At 37.2% G+C, this 16,680-nt stretch overlaps 1 protein-coding gene across 1 annotated transcript; it reads right to left on the minus strand.

Annotated features, from left to right (window-relative positions):
• Positions 1 to 6,572: 6,572 nt before the first annotated feature.
• On the minus strand, positions 6,573 to 16,223 carry LOC103777898 (collagen alpha-1(XI) chain-like; the record flags this gene model as incomplete). The annotated part of the gene is made up of 10 exons (XM_008945461.1): positions 6,573 to 7,514; positions 9,247 to 9,480; positions 10,166 to 10,234; positions 11,033 to 11,145; positions 13,143 to 13,392; positions 14,233 to 14,286; positions 14,396 to 14,431; positions 14,521 to 14,574; positions 15,154 to 15,261; positions 16,170 to 16,223. Coding segments are annotated over 10 exons (1,119 nt in total), but the record flags the coding sequence as incomplete, so codon positions are not given.
• Between the last annotated feature and the right edge of the window lie 457 nt (positions 16,224 to 16,680).

The raw sequence follows: 16,680 nt of genomic DNA on the forward strand, positions 1-16,680 counted from the left end.
GATTTGCCCTTGGTGAAGCCATGCTGTATGTAACCAAACCCCTCTTCACTAGCCTTCTGTCTCAGCAGTGCCTCCAGGAGGATCTGCTCCATGACCTTACCAGGCACAGAGGTGAGACTGACTGGCCTATAGTTCCCTGGTTCTTCCTTCTTACCCTTTTTGAAAATGGGGGTTATGTTTCCCCTTTTCCAGTCCGTGGGGACTTCACCAGACTGCCATGACTTTTGGAATATAATAGAGAGGGGTTTAGCAACCTCATCTGCCAGCTCTCTCAGTACCCGTGGGTGTATCTCATCAGGTCCCATGGACTTGAACACTTTCAGTTTCTTCAGGTGATCCCGAACTTGATCATAATTGCGTTCTCCAGAAATATTGTCATGGAAAGTTGCAACAGTAGTTCAAATATGGCATCTCAAGGGATTCCTCATATTACAGCTTTATTTTGAGGTTAATGTGTTTAGAAGATGAAATAGACTGACTTGAATATCAGAGGGAGGTTTCACGCGGTCATCAATGTGAATTGATCTTCCTGATGGCTTATTGCAGAGACAGTCCTCAGGAGGACTGTAGTGCTACCTGACCCATGTGCTTCTCTGTGATAGGAAAAGGACACTGAAATTAGTCAGCCCTTGTCATTGCCTATTCCTAATCTGGATGTCTGAATAACCCAGACAGTCTGTATGTTGTGTGAGCCTGCCAGCATGTTAGTGTGGCTGTATACTGATTTCTCAGCCTCCCTTGATTGTCCTTTCTCCCTCCTCCCAGTACCTGACCTTAAAAGTGAAGCCTCTCATGCCCTTTTTCAGATGTCCTGTACTTTTCAGTGCCACAATAAAATGGGGTTTCTCCATGATAATAGAGCTCCTGCAGGGGAAGCAACTTCAGGAATGTACAAGACAAAAGTGTGCTTGGGAAGGGAGGGGGATGCCGACAGTATTAGTGGTACTGTTTCCCACAGAGGTGTGAAGTCTGCTACTCTTTCTAGGTGCGTTTTTATAAACCAGTTTTGCTGCTTCCTCTTAACTAGGGGGATGGTGCTCCCCCCCACTTCAGAATGACTGTGAGAAACAAACCTTGACTGCTGCTGTATACCAGTGATCATATGGGATGCTCTTAAGCTGGCCTTAGGCTAAGGACAGGAAGGACCCAAGTCCTGCTCCCATCATCCTTTTCCCATGTACTTCCCCACTGCTTTCCTATTTCCTTTTTTCCTTGTATTTTTCTCTTTTCAGTTGCACACTGAAAGCTACTTCTTCTTGGTTTTATTGTGCCTTTCTTTTATATAGATGCCTTTATTCAACTGTCAGTATGGTACTTGGCTCCTGTCCCCCAGCACATGGGGAGACAGTCTCTCTGTGGATACTGGTGGACTTTCTCCAAGCAATCAAATATTTTCAGTTAGTTTGAAGAAAAACACCTGATAATTTCAAATGGAAGCATCATAACTGAAAAGGAGGGGAGAGGTGGGCGGGTGAAATATACTTTGTTCTGTTCAGAAGTGGCAGTGCTGTGGAAATTTCTTACAAATTAAATTTCCATTTCTGGCCCCTTTTGACAGTAAACAGCTTTAATCTTAATATCTGTGCATTGAGCAAGTCTGCAAGCCTAGAGCAAAGTGGGTATTTTTAAAATCCTTCTGAGGAATAACAAAGGGATAAGTGATCCCTATACATCCAAATCAGAAAGTTACTGAATAGTGAATGTTATGAAGATTATATATTTATGCAGTCTCCAGAGCCTGAGCCTTCTCATCATGCTGTGTTATCTTGTGAGCCAATTTGAGCAACAGGACCACAAATCAGTGCTACTCTCTCACCTGAGCTGCCATTGAGATAATATTCTAATAAAAAAAGCATAAGCTCAAGAGACTGTCGAATAGAATATAAACCCCTAATTATTTTTTTTGTTAGTATTTGATGGAAAGAAGCTTTTATGTCAATAAAAATAACTTCATTCTAAATCTTGCTGCTCCTCATTCATTTGAACATGCTTTATGTGCTGTAATGAACAGTGCCTGCTCTAGCAGTTATTTAGGTCAGTGATAATACCCTAGGTGATCTCACTGGGCTTTCTCTATAAGATTCTGAGTAAACTAACAAATTAAGATCTCTGTTTCAGAAATACTAATAGCATTGGAATGTTGTTGTTAGTGACATCACAAGTTTGGTTCACAAATGAGCATTTAGTTAATATTTTCCATTTAAGTGGGCAGCCGTGTTGTCCCAGCCCTGTGGACTCGGAAGGGTTCTTCTAATTGCCTATTACTTCCTTACTATAGTGGCAACACAGCAGAATATCTAGTTCAGAGAACTTCTGGGGCTAGAGAGGAATTAATTTGGTTTTCTTCTTGCAAATAATTTCACTGTCCACTATTTAAGGCATAAAGCAAATGCCAAAGCACAAAACTGGAAGATGGCTTTGCAAGCTGTTAAAAAGCTCTGACAGGTACTTACATCCAGTCTTCTTTAATGTACATAGAAGAAGAAACAATGATAAATGTTCCATTGGCTATTCTGCTTACTGTGTCATTTGGAGAGTGATTAGTTTCCCATTTTCTTGTTATCCGTTGAGGGCTTATTGACACTGCTTGTAGCAGATGTTTTTTGTTTTAAAATCATGAAGAAGGTTGAGTGATTATCCTTGCTGAGCTCTGAAAATAGCAGCTGAGTATGAGAACAGCAATAATGTTAGTCACTTGGGTGTAGAATGTCTGACAATCAGGAAATTGGAAACTACTGCTACCATTAGATTGTAATAGCTCAATAGACATTGAAAGGCAATCGAGTAGTCAGCATCATCCACCACAATGCAGATTACTAAATGATGATGAAAGGAAATCAGACAACAGACTCAAGGTTCTTCCTGGGGAGTAAGCTCAACTTTTAACAGGAACAATTGTCACCATTAAGAAAGGGAAAACAGAAGCATTCGCTTCTTATTTGTGAATTTTATCATAGCTCATTGACTGGTCCTGTGGTCATCTTTTAGTTATGTAAATGATGGTTTAGTAGTGTATAATGTAATTATATAATTATATAATGTAGTATATTGGATGGACTGGGTATTAATTTTCATCTGCATTTTAATCACTGTGAAAGCTGGTGTTCTTTTATCCTTCAGCAAAGTTTAGCTATGTCTTCTTGATCTTAAAAAAAAAAACCAAAACAAATCCTAGATCATAGCAGGGAGCAGAAAAGACACTTAGATCCCAGTCACACTGCTGAATTCTTAACAACTCCTGTCTGTCTTACTCGATTAGATGTGTTTTGATGGAGATCACTTCTCCACCCTTGAGAAACTGGAAACAAAGTCAAGTTCTGGCAAAGCTCTTGAGAGAACCTAGACAAAACGTGTCGGTGGTAGCACTGTAGGCTTTGGCTCCAGCCTCTCTCATTAGAACAGAGCTTTCATTTGCATAGTTGAGAAAAAAACAAGGCTAATTTTGGCTAAAGCAGAATATCTGAGTATTGGTGTGCTTGCTGCCTTCTTCACTGTAATCATCTTTGATGTCCATATTGAGAATAAAATGAAAAATATCTTTAGAGCAGTCGACTGTTGCAATAATCATGGCATTGATTTTTAACAAATAAACAGTGAGACTACTTGACAATTTATGTGCATAAAAAAGAAACACAAATAAGACACCTTTCCAGGTAAATATAATAGACGTGACATTTAATACGCTGTCTTTGTAATTTTTGAGTTACTTTTGGTGCATGTACAGTAGATGTTCATTCACTGAAAAATGAGTGTGCTTGTAATAGAAAATCAATTGCTAGTAAAGCATCTCCTACCAGCCATTAGCATGTAAAGCTTAATTTTAAAATTAACAAAGCTGTTCCCAAGGAGAAAACTCTTAAGCAAGTAACTGTGCTGCTTTTTTGAAACAGATGGTAGCTTTTCCTGTCATGGGTGACTGTTGGTGTTAACCATAATGACTGCCCACTTAGACAAAAAAAAAAAACCCTTCATTACATTTTATGAAGTTTTCAGGAGAGAGAGAGGAAACTACAGAGGACAGTTTACAACTCTTATCATTGTGGTTACTCTGTGTCTACTTACTGCATTTCCATGCCTCATGACAGCAACATCTGTATTTGCAGTGAAGAAACTGTATACCATCTCTCCTGTGGCTTTTTCTTTGTTTAGAGAGAGTCTGGAAGCAAATTTTAAAGAAAAACTGCCTGGTCTCCTGTAGCATAGGGTGAAACCTCCAGATTGCAGAACATACAAGTTCTGTTTTGTCAGTTTCTAGAGGTAAAATCCAGACGCCATAGAGCAATGTCAATCTTGTGATTACAGAGATTTTTAGGTTTTGGTGTAAAAAAAAAAAAAAAAAAATAAATCCTTGTTTTCTTATGGCATTGGTTTAGTAAGAAATTTAGCTTGCCTAGTTTTGGGGTCGGTGGGATTTATTTTTTCTTTTTATCATAGCATATAATTAATCTTAAGGTTTACTTTTTATGGTTAGTGGATTTGACTATGGACTCTGAAGTGTATTACACAGAAAGACCAATGTCTGAGTTTTGATATGAGATTTCTTTCTGTCCTGAAGACTGCTTTAAGTTTTTTTAGGCACTGCTAATAGACTTCAGTTGAGAAAAATATGTAGCATAATTTTTGCTTGAATGCATCAATACCTAATGGCTTTTTTTCTTCTTTAATCAGAAACTTGGAGAGAACAAGAACAGCATATTGAAACAGAGAATGGACAAAGGAAGTAGATCAGCTAGCAGTGGTGAGTGAGATGTTTTCATGACAAGGATACGTAGTAGGCTACCTGGCTCAGGCCTTAAGAATGGCTAAAGAGTAAACCTGATGAGTTCTGCCCCCCGAGAGGGGTAGAATACTTGAGTTCATTTCCTCCTTTGAGATGTTGTCAACGTGAACCTTGAGAAGATACTTTGACTAATTCTGGAAAAGATCTGGGTTTGTTTGGCTTCTCACATACATCATTGCAGGCTTAGAAACACTGTTCTGATGTAGCCTAATCCTGACCCTGCTAAATTACAACCATCTTTATTTTTTTTTTTACCCAAATCACCTTAAAGCACCTTACCCAAAACTTGTTTTTTTGGATAGGGTTGAACAGCTCACCATCTAATGTAACATGGTCCACCTGAGTGACAAGAAGTAGCTGCTCCTCTACTAAACTTATTTGAGCTACTTTCACAGCTGTCATGGACATAACCAGAGTACAACCAGCAGGTTAAAAAAACATATAAACCATTTTGGAGGAGACCCTAAGTGACCTATATCACATACCTAGCTTGAACCCATTCACCTGTTCTGGTTCCACTATCTAAAACAAGGCACTGGAAATTTCAGGAGTTCCAGTAGTTTCTAGGTCTGTATCTAGCTCGTCTGCCATTTCCCATCAATAAATAGGATCATTTTCCTACCTTATAGAATACTACAAGGATAAGCAAGAGACTTTGAAGCACTCAGACATTGTAGGTTGTAAAGGACTGGCTTGGGAAGGAGTAACAGGTTCCTATCCTGTGTTTGATGTTATTATGTGGTCTGCTGCAGCTACAAATCCATACCAACTAAATGTAAAATAACCAGCCTGCCAATGGCCAGATCAGTAACTTTTCTATTAACACTTCTCTTGCCAGTGCCATTGCCCGGTGCTTGTCAGGACATGAAGTAAGATTTTTAGTTGGTTTTTTTTTTGAGTCTGGATGGTCTGGAAGCAGAGTGAAGTTACAGTAATGACAGTGGGTGAGTCTTGGACATAGAAAAAAGAGAATGACTAATCCAGGTAGACAAGACTTGATTTTATTAATAAAATTTGTATTTTCCTCTTTGAGGTGACAGTTACAAACTTTGGTTCAAAAATAAAAGAAATTATGAACAGCAAGAAGTTGACTTTTGAAATCTCACCTTTACATGTTTAAACATGCTTAAGAAAATACCAGTTGGAAATGAGCCAGCAGAAACTATTACTATTTAATTTAACAATTTATAAGAAATAGAAACAAACATTTCTTTTCAAGTCTTACATATATTATGAAAAATAATTACAAAAGGATTTGTGTTGTAAAGCTAAAATGTAATTTCTACTTCCAACTACCTGAATAAAATGTTCAGAGGGAAGGCCAAACCAATATGTTTTTTGTGAGATTTGTATAGCAAGTTTTAGCAGTTTGGGTCAAAGACAGCTCTGTAGGAAGCAGTCCCCTCGTATGTTGCTTAGCAACTATGTAGAATCACATGACCTAGACATATTGCATCCCTGGTCTTCAGGTGAAATAACAGGAAAAAATAATTCATATTAATGGGATGGGCAAATACTGTACAGGACCATTCCGTGGAACTTTTAAAAAAGTATCCAGTTCAGGAAGCACACATCCATCATTGCTTAGTTAAAAATCTAAGTATACACTTCAAAAATTCATAAATAACTGTTTAGAATCCAGTTTTAATATTTATTCAGACCAAGTAAGCACAATGGAAACAAATTCAGATAAGCTTAAAAAAAAAGAAAGAAAGCCACATGACTAATTTATTTCACACAGATTTTTAACAGAACTCTTACAGAGAAGTGTTTTTTTTTTCTTATGTATTTTCCCCACCCAAAAATATAAACTTGTTTATTTTAGGTATATACAGGTATCTTATGAAATTAGGAAAGAAAATAAGAAGTCTGAGGTATAGCACCGTGGAACACAGCACCTTTGAATGTACTTCCATTATTGAAATTCATTATCACAGAATGATATCAGCAGAAAAGAATTGTTTGAGTGTGCTGCTCAAGATCTTCCATTTTTGCCACCTTAAGTTTTGTTGGTGACTTCAGATGACAAAGCTCTTCAACAACAATATATACAAAGGGATTTTATTATTAATCAGAAATTGGAATTGACTTCACTGGCAATTGCAGCTTTATTTTTTGAGAATACATACACAATATTGACAATGTAGTTTTGTAATTATAAAATAAGAGCCAGATGCAATTCAGAGACACATGCAAGTTTTGGAAATGGACAGAGAAATAACAGTATAGTACTGTACATAGAATAATTACAGTTTAATAAACACTTTCTTAACACCTCTTTGTTGTAATGGAAGGAGCACCATATCATTCTTTTTTTTTTTTTTTTACAGCACCAAAGGAATCCAAAGGGGGCAGGGGGTTTTTCCTAAAGTGAGCCCGATGTTGTCTTTCTGTGCCACAGCATCTTTGCAAAATAAGTTTAAGTCATGTGATTCTGGCCCTACAAGGGCAAACATTACTTTCTAGGACATACATACACAGCAAGACATATTTTCTATGCCATCCTTATTCAAAACTTGCATGTGGCATGAAGTGGGTTGGTAGCACCAAAGTGCAACATTTTTGTTGATCTGATTTTGTCTTATGCTTAACCAAGGAAGCAGACAGGACCGACCTCAAATCCAAACTTCTGGTTCTGATCACCAAAGTCATTGATCATCACATCAACTATAGGCACTTGGTCTATTTTGGGTGTGTTGATTTCGATCACCGTCTTTGCATAGCCCTTTCTTGACTGTTAGAAAAGAAGAAGAAGAAAAAAAAGGCAAACATGGTTATGTATGAGAGCATAAAGCATGTGCTGTGGATCTTCATAGGTTGTCTCTGAAGTGTAGAATTATAAATTATTGCTCATGCTCCAGGTACTAAAAACTCTAAAGTTTGCATTTTCTTAGCATTTTATTTTTAAAATGTGACATGGAATGCTTTTGATTTTAAAAAGATCAGCCCATGGCTTTTTGGCTTACTAAAATAGGCCTACAAATGAAAAATTATCTAAGACATTTACTATTAGAGAATTCTGAATTCATATCTATACTATTTAATAAATACTAACAATATTCTTGTATCAGTGCATGTCTTCCTTGTGAAAAACAAAACAAAACAAAAAAACCCCAACACATTAATTCTGAAGGACAAAAGAAAGATTCACTTCTGAGAAAAAAGACTGTAACCGTCTCATAAAATATTACAGCAGCTGCTTGGACATGAAAGTCTGCCAGGACTGCCAACTGATGCATTTAGAGACCAGGTTTGAAGGTACACCCTTACTTCCTAACAAAGGGTCTCTGCGTCCTCTAAGAATCATCCAGCCAAGTCGTCATGTTAGTTATCAGGACTGCACTTCATTTAGATGGTCTCTTATGTTTTGCTGAGACCCATTTCAGCTGTGCCAGGGTCTTGGAGTTTAGATGAGCATCCAAGTTGGTGGATATGTTCTCAGTTTAGTGATGGAGTTACACCCTAAATCACTTTGAGCTCTCTGGAGCTCTACACTCACCCACTGTGGATAACAAAAGCAAAACAAACATACAACACGTGCAGAGAGGCTGACATGAAGCAGTAATGTATGAGAATCTCACTACGGGGCGGGTGGGGAGGGTACTCTGTATCTATGTGACCTGAGTCTCTGTCTCAGAGCCAGCTATGTGTCTTGGCACCTTCAGGTCTCTGATTATCTATCACTGACTTCTCTGGAACTGCCTTAAAAATTATCTCATATCGAACCCCAAAATAACTAATGAGGCTTCAACTGTCCCTTGCTCATTCAATGTCTTTGTTTCAAAGTGTTCAGTACAAACTTCTGTTTCTGAAAAGAGGTAACAGTTGCTATGCCTACAGAGACCCTGCTGGAGAGGTGGTCAGAGAGCTGATGCATGTTTGGACCCCTCAAGGGTTTTAACTGAACTAAGTGGGGATTCTGAAAGGTACAATCTATATGCTTCACCTGGCTTTGTCTACCAAAAAATGAGAAAAGGAAATACATATTCACATACCAAAGTATGCAATTAATTCACTATGTTGTTATGTTTTAGTTCATATGTGTTTTTATTCACTAAATATTCTGTGTATGCCCTGATTTTGAGTATAAATCTATATATATTGAGTATACATATATAAATATGCACTGTCATTCCTTGTTATGCTTTGTTGCTTCTGCTCCCCTCTTACACTATGCTCATACTAGCAGACAGTCTAGTTTCAGCACATTGGTGCTGGCAGCCTGTGTCCTTGCCAGGTTTATTCTATTACTGTTGCTTGGCTTACGGTTGTTTTTTCTTATTGTACACATATGGAAATTAAATAAGGGACTGGTGTACTGTAGTTGAAAATGTACTAAAAGGCAGTCTGTTAAAAATAGAGTGTTTAGAAAGCTTTTCTCTGAAGAAAGCTGTGAAAAAAAATGACTTTGATTTCTGCTTTAATTGACAGGTTGGTTTTGTAAAGACTTCTGAACCTCTACTTACCGCACAGCCATCATGAAGAGCTTTGATGTAGGGGTTGTTGTCATAAGACATTTCTTCATCATTTGATCCTAAGAACCTTAGCGCTTTGTCGTAGCTGTCAGATAATGCGTCATGCCAAGCCACAGACTGATGACAGTTGTAAGTGAAGTTTTGTCTGGCAGAGGCACTCAGTAGTTTAAGGAATGTCATTTGGACCATATTAATGGAATTGCCTTCAACATCCAAATAGGAAAGCTGGAAAACATAAGAAATGACATGAATGTTTATCTGCTTCCTTGGTTAAAATGCAAAACTTTATTGTTGACAAAACCCCCATGAACCGACGTGTTTTTTTTTAATGAAAACTCAACCAGCATATAACATTTTATGGAGTTTTAAAGTTCAATAAAGCTATGACTGGGTAAATAGATTTTCATGTTGCAGCAATATATTTAGGGTGAAGAGCTACATATTTTAGCTTCATTCTAATGGGAAAGATAGAGAATTACTCCTACCTATCATATAGAGTAAAATAGCAGAATCTCTTTGGGACTATGTTTTTAATGAATTATAAAGTTATGTTTGTCTGCAGGTCTCATCTTTGCATACTCAGTGTATTTCCAGTTACCTAGAATGGGGCAGGGGGTCTTTGCTGCGGCTGCGTTACTAAGTTTCAGTGGTGATGTGTGGTCTGTCAGAAGCCAGATCCTCACCACCAGCTGTGCAGGTGACCGTTGAGACCATTGTGGGATAATACAGAGCAGGCTTCTGCTGTTCAGTGGCAAGAGGCCATATAGCTGATCTAATATTTCGGGTTAAAAGGCTGCGTCTGAACAGCGTTTTCAGTATTTAAATATTTATAAAATGCCTTAGGATCTGTTGATTGCTGATAACATGTACTTGATTTGTGAATAACTGTTACATTGCAGTGACAACTTACAAGTTTGCCTCGCTTAAATTCACTAAACCAAGATCCTGGATTCTCCTTTGGCCATGACGAAATTCTAACCTGTGTTGTAAAACAGCAGAGAGAGAAATATTTAAAAGGCATGTTTTTGTGAAGGTTTTACATTACCTAGGACAAATTTCACATAAGATAGTACAGAACAGTTTTTCTTTTTGAGATCTCAGCCTCTTTAATGCTCTAAAATAGGATGTTTTTCTTGTATAGAATGCCTTCAAGTTAGTGGCTTTAAATGGCATCCAAGGTGCTTATGAAGAGCACCAGCTGTCTTAAGGGAGACTGTTGTCATATGTTAAGTAATTCAGGTAAATTTCTGGTATGAATTGTTCCTGTAAAGAATGTCTAAATTAGAGTTTTCACTAGTGTTGATGCTGTGATAGATCTCTCTCATTTAGGCAAGCTTTTAGAAAGCCTTCCTTTCACCATATGCCCCATCAGAGGTAGTTTATAACAATGGCTGAGGACAGTGTTAATACATAGTGGTTTATGTCTATTTTGCATAAGTATACATGAATAGATATAAAGACAGTGAGAGTTGAGCTTTCAGGTGTGAAGTGCTGGGTTGTGCACTTTAGCTGGCTGCACAGCAGTGTTGCATTCTGAAATGCAGTGAAAGGTCAGCAAGCAGGTGCAGAGATTCCCTATTCAAGCAAAAGTGTGAAAATGCTGTTTGTCAACTCTGCCTACCATTTTACCACTTCATTCAGTTTTATGCAAATTTCAGGGTAATCAGAAAGACAGATCTATGCAAGTGTGGTAATGTAATTATCCTGTTTAGTTCAACACTGCAACGACATAGTAGAATCTGTCAGCAGCCAACTGAAAACACAGATTGGTACTTACTCCTTCAGATTTCCTGTCTGGGTAGATGCAAGTTTCCCCACCTGCTGTGAAATTGCAGTATACTTTGAAGGAGTCTCCAGAACAGCCCTGGTTAGGATCAATCCAATATTCCCCTAAAACAAATAAAGAAATATTTGCCTTACATATTGGAAATGGTATTTGGAAACCAGGTTTTACTGCTACCTAATGCTCCTCCAAAGTTGGTAGTGAAGTTATTTTATCTGAATGATGAAAAAGCAACCCTTTCTTTTCTGCCTTGTGATTTGATGTTATTTATGAAAGATAACACCAGGATCAAAGCCTATTTTTATCTGTGGCCTTTTGTTTTTGTCTAATTTTACTTCAGACCATGGCTATACTGCAGGATAGTGCTGGGGTTTTGGAGCTGTGGAGACCTCAGTCTAAAGGAGGAAGGGCATTATGTGTGAAATGTACATTCCAGGTCTCAACAATTTAGCCATTTCAGTATTCCATCTAGAAGGATAATTTGCACCTGTGGTGATGGCTCAAAAACAGCAGAGGCAGCCTTAGCCAGAAATGGCTTAGATCAGAGAGCAAAATCTGGAGTCATTTGCACACCTGTCTACATAAAAAGGTGGTTGTACAGGGCTTGGTGAGGCTGTAGCTGGCACAAGTACCTAAAGGTTCCTTTGAGAGAGACAGACCTCAAGCAAATATGTTTTTTAATACTGTGTTATATATACAACAACAGTGAAACCTCCAGGCTTCTGTAGTTGATAAGAACATCTGAACTAATGCTTGGTTAGGTGGCACGGTGGGAAAGACTTGCATGAGGCTTCCCCTAGTTTCTGGTGTGAATTCAGGCCCTGTAATGCTTATGTGAATAGAGGCTGGGCATGAAAGAGAGCTGCAGTCAATCCAAGGTCCATTGAAAATCAGCCTTTTTTTAAATCTACCCTCTTAATGATGATTTCTGTGATGTGGGTGCTTATCTCCTGCTAGTTTCACAGCAGGACAGCAAGTGATTTTTCTGACGCTACTGTTCTAATCCAGTTTCAAGTAAATAGTAGAGGTTTCAAAGAGAAATGACAAATCCTTTCGTAAGTTCTGTCTTATGAATACAGAGCAAAGAAAAAGTATTTATTTTAAAATTGTATTGATTCAGGCTGTCTTTATTGAAAACAGTCTTTCCTACCTGTAAGTCTTGTCCCTGGAGAATTTTGTATTTTAATGAATGCATTTGCTTTTATTTTAAACAAAATAAGATTACTTTTATATGAAGGAAGCTGCAGGTAATAAACAAATACTGGTAAATGCAGAAGGTGAATGCGTATAAAAAGCTATTCATTATTTTGGAGGATACTGAATTGTAAAGTATGTACTTTTCATATAGCACAAGCACTGCTTAACTATTCCTCAAGGCAACCATCTGTTTTTATCTATCTCGAGTGAAAGCAATAAAATATTATTAAACTGTCAAAATCTATTTTCCCTCCCATTTAAAAACAGAAAAATATTGCTTTGAACTAAGAAAATTATCCATTTCAATAAAAAAAAAAAAAATTAAAAAAAATGAAAACTGTTACGGTTGGCTTTCATTTAAACCTTTCCAGAAGGGTAAACTCAGTTAGAAAAGAGATGAAAACAACAAAGAATAATTAAATCAAGATAGTTCTTCAGAACACAGTGTCTTGTTCATACTACTCTGCATTTTATTAAGCTATTACTTAGTAGCACTAAGCAGCCTCAGAGAAACTTGCATGTCTATTTGCTGAATGGTATAGAACAAACAATGGTCATGCAGTAGAACAAATTATTGTTTTTAAGGGTAAAAGAACAGTAAATTTTTTGAGAATTTTAGCATCAATCTTTCATTCTTCTCCTATAAAAAAACAATAACTGTTTTTTTATTTGGCACTTTAAAATCTAAAACCTGATTAGGTTATGTCTGTAAAGAATTTTGGCTTTTACCAAGAGAACATCTCTTACTTATATTTTATAAACTTTTATATCTGAAAAAAAAAGGATTTAATGAGACTGTATTTATTGAGCATCTATATTAATGATCTAACAACAGTTGATTATTCTGCCAAAGGGAAATTCTTAGCAGATGATCACTGTATGCCTGTGTCATACAGTATTAACATACCATCTGGGAAGTCTGGGTGGCAGAGCTGCAAGTCTTTGCAAGTTCGGGCTGGGTTATTCTGAGTGCCCATTGGATACTTCATATGCTCAATGTCTTGCTTCAGTGAATTCAATGAACCAAAGATCTCTTCCATGCCATCAGAATAGTCCAGAATATTATCACCAGCATCAGATAACATGTAATCAGGAGATCTTCTTGTTTTTTTGGGTGACTGGATTGGCAGTGGCTGGATAACCTCACCCGGAGGACCCTGAGTGGAAAACAAAGTGTGTGGTTACCTTTTCTCTTTGTTTTTCAGCTGCATAAATACGGAGAGAAGGACCACAGAATGTGGCTTGGAGATGCTTTGATTAGGCTTTCTTGAAATTCTGTATTTTTTAATTTCACTTATTTCCTTCAGATTTATGCCTCTGTGCTTTGATTTACTTGCAGAAAAAGATGATTGTAGAAGGTCAAACTGCCATTGTGCCCTGAACTCTTCTCACCACGTTGCTGTTTGAAGAAGAGCATGCTGCCCTCACATAAGTTCAGCATGCAGAACTGACTCGTGACTGCCTCTGTCCCTTGCAATCCCCTGAAGCACAGGCATAGCCTATGACAAATGAAAACTGTGGATGTTCTGTATGAAAATAAAATTCAGCTTGGATTCTATAAAGCAATATTTAATTTCAAGAATTAATTAATTCAATTTCAAGAAATTGAAACACTTCATTCACACTTGGACTGTTCATTTTACATTGTTATAATATGAAAAAGAGATACTGGAAACATAAGAAGGAAAAAACAGGAGGAAACCGATGTCATTCTATTTTCTGTGCTTCAATATAACACATGAAATAATTATTGTGAAGTTTTGTTTGTTTGTGGGAAGTTTTGTGGCGTGCTTTTTTTTTTTAAGCTTCCAATGGCCTTTTCAGTGCAGACAATATATTCCTGTGTCTGGTGGATCTGTGTTTCCTTAAAAATGAATTTTCAAATGGTCATTTTTTCCTTATATGCAGGTTCACAAGTGCTGTTTTCTACCCTTGTCAAAACAGGGTCATCATGTCAGTGTAATGTGCATGCATGTCAGATAAGAGTTCTTACTTACTGGAGGACCAGGTGGACCAGGTAAGCCACTGTCACCCTTTTGACCAGCAGGACCCTATATAAAGCAATGAAAGAAATGCTATTCTGACCATGCTACTCAATATTAAAAAATAATACATATAAAAGGTAAGTAAAAGAACAAAATATTGAGGAGAATTACTCACGCTGGATCCTTTGGAACCTTTTGGACCTTGGGGACCCTAAGGGCAAGAACATATATCTATAGTTGGTGTGTATTCCACAAAACACAGGAGTGTCTTGAACAGGATGACTGGGTGAAATTACTTACAGGTAAACCAGGAGGACCAGGGGGTCCAAGCGGACCAGCAGGACCAGAAATTCCCTAAGAAAGAATAAGAGAATAAGTACAGAACGAAAGTATTCTACATACTGGATTTTATTAAAAAAAGCTTATTTATGAAAAGGTGGTGCTACTAAACATCCAACCCTGACAAGTTTTGATTTAGACCATTTGCTAGGGTCCAAAATAGTGCACAAGTTTTAAATATTATCTGGCAGTTTGAGTTGCTTGTAGTTACACAGCAGTGCTTACAGACATGACTGTGTTCCCCTTCAGACTGGTTTGGAAACCACACTTTTTATATGCCTTAAAATATGCCTTAATAACTAGAAGAAAGGAAGCTACTTTGGGAAGTGCAGTTAATAAACATGATTAAATCGGTGCTGCTATTTTTATCTCATCCCTAACTTAGGTGTGTTGATTCCTTCATCCTCTGAAACAGTCTATGGTCTTGTTTGAACCTGTTGTACACAACCTGTGTTTGTACAATGCTTAGGGAAGTTTTAGTGTCTAGGTTGGGTGTTAGTTATAGCAACTTGGTGTCTCTCAAAAAAGAGACTGGAATATATATTTTTTGCTTGCATGGAACTTGATTGAAAAACACAAGTATGTTTTACTCACTGCATCACCCTTGGCTCCAGGAGATCCCTGTGGGCCAGGAAGACCCCTATCACCCTTTTCCCCCTGTTCTCCTGGAGGTCCAATCAGGCCAATTAAACCAGGGTGTCCCTAAACAAGATAGAAGAAATATAGTTAAAAATCAATATATATATATATATATAAAGTAAATGTGCTTTGCAAACACACAGACTAGAGCTTTCAAATGTCATCACGGTTGCTAGTCAACAATCAGCCTGACAGTAAATTATTCTGAAAGCCTGCTCATTTCTTTCAGTTGGCCTTTTCGACTTGGAAATGATTTGCAAGTTGTGACTGCTTGTTCAGTGAAAGACATCTAAGTGCAATAGTCCTTACTGAAACTGATACAGAAATAACAATACCTGTGGGTACAAATTTCATACCAACTTTCACATTTAGATGCTATAAACATATTCTAGAGTTGCACATTGTTTTCCACACATAATCTAGCTGTATGAACAGTCAATCCAGGCACATAAAACCTGGAATTCACAAGATATAATCACACTCATATCCCTTTATACAGTTTTTCTCTGATGCACAAGCAATCAATAAATTGTTGGGACTCCATTAGAAAATGCTATCCCAGATGTCTCAATCCATTATTTCAAACGAAAGTATTATAGCTGTTAAATATTTACATTTTATTGTTTTAAAATAAAAATCTTTAATACTTTTTATTTCTACTTACGTTGCTTTTGTAATACCAACAGTTCTCTTTACATCAGTGTCTTTGGGATTTGCATCGCAAGGAAGAATCACACGGACAGTAGATTACCACACAGACAATAATCTTTTTTCTTTCTATATAACTCCAGGAAGTCAGATGTGGCTTAAAACTTCACAATTACTACTAAGGCTGTAGGAAGCTGATTGACAGATGTGGTAGGTTGCCTTGTTTTCTGATACAAAAAACCTAGTGTTTCTTTCTGCTAATTTGAGACAGATTTTTAGACTGGTTCAAAATGGCAAAGGCACAAATAATGAATGCAGTATACCTTCTCTCCTTTGGAACCAGGATCTCCTTTCAGGCCAGGCAAGCCAGGTGGGCCCTAAATAAATTGAGGGAAGTAATGTTAAAATGTTAAAATAAGTTTTTACATACTGCACAGATCATGTTTCTTGAAATATTATTAAAGGCAGTGTAAGTCAAAGTACAGAGTCATTTCAATGGTTGATGGTTGTGACTGATGGCATATGAGGCCCAAGATAAAGTTTAAATGTATGTTTTAAACAGCATAAAGATGCTATCATAGCATTTCAATTACTTTATCATTAGAAATTTATAAAGGGTTTTATGATTAGAAATCTATGAAGCAGAGGGTCAATTAAAATCTTAAGGAGCACTCAAAGCATCCAGTAAAACAGTAAAGCATCCAGATAATAAGAAAAAAAGGCAATTTTTTATTGATTAGCCTAATTTTGCTTTCACCTGAGTTGCTGTACCTTATTTTAGTTGCTTATTTTAGCCCTTTTTTTCATAAGACTGTGGAAAGTACCCAATTCATT

Source organism: Merops nubicus, unplaced genomic scaffold, assembly GCF_000691845.1.
Source record: "Merops nubicus isolate BGI_N331 unplaced genomic scaffold, ASM69184v1 Scaffold51778, whole genome shotgun sequence".
NCBI lineage: Eukaryota > Metazoa > Chordata > Aves > Coraciiformes > Meropidae > Merops > Merops nubicus.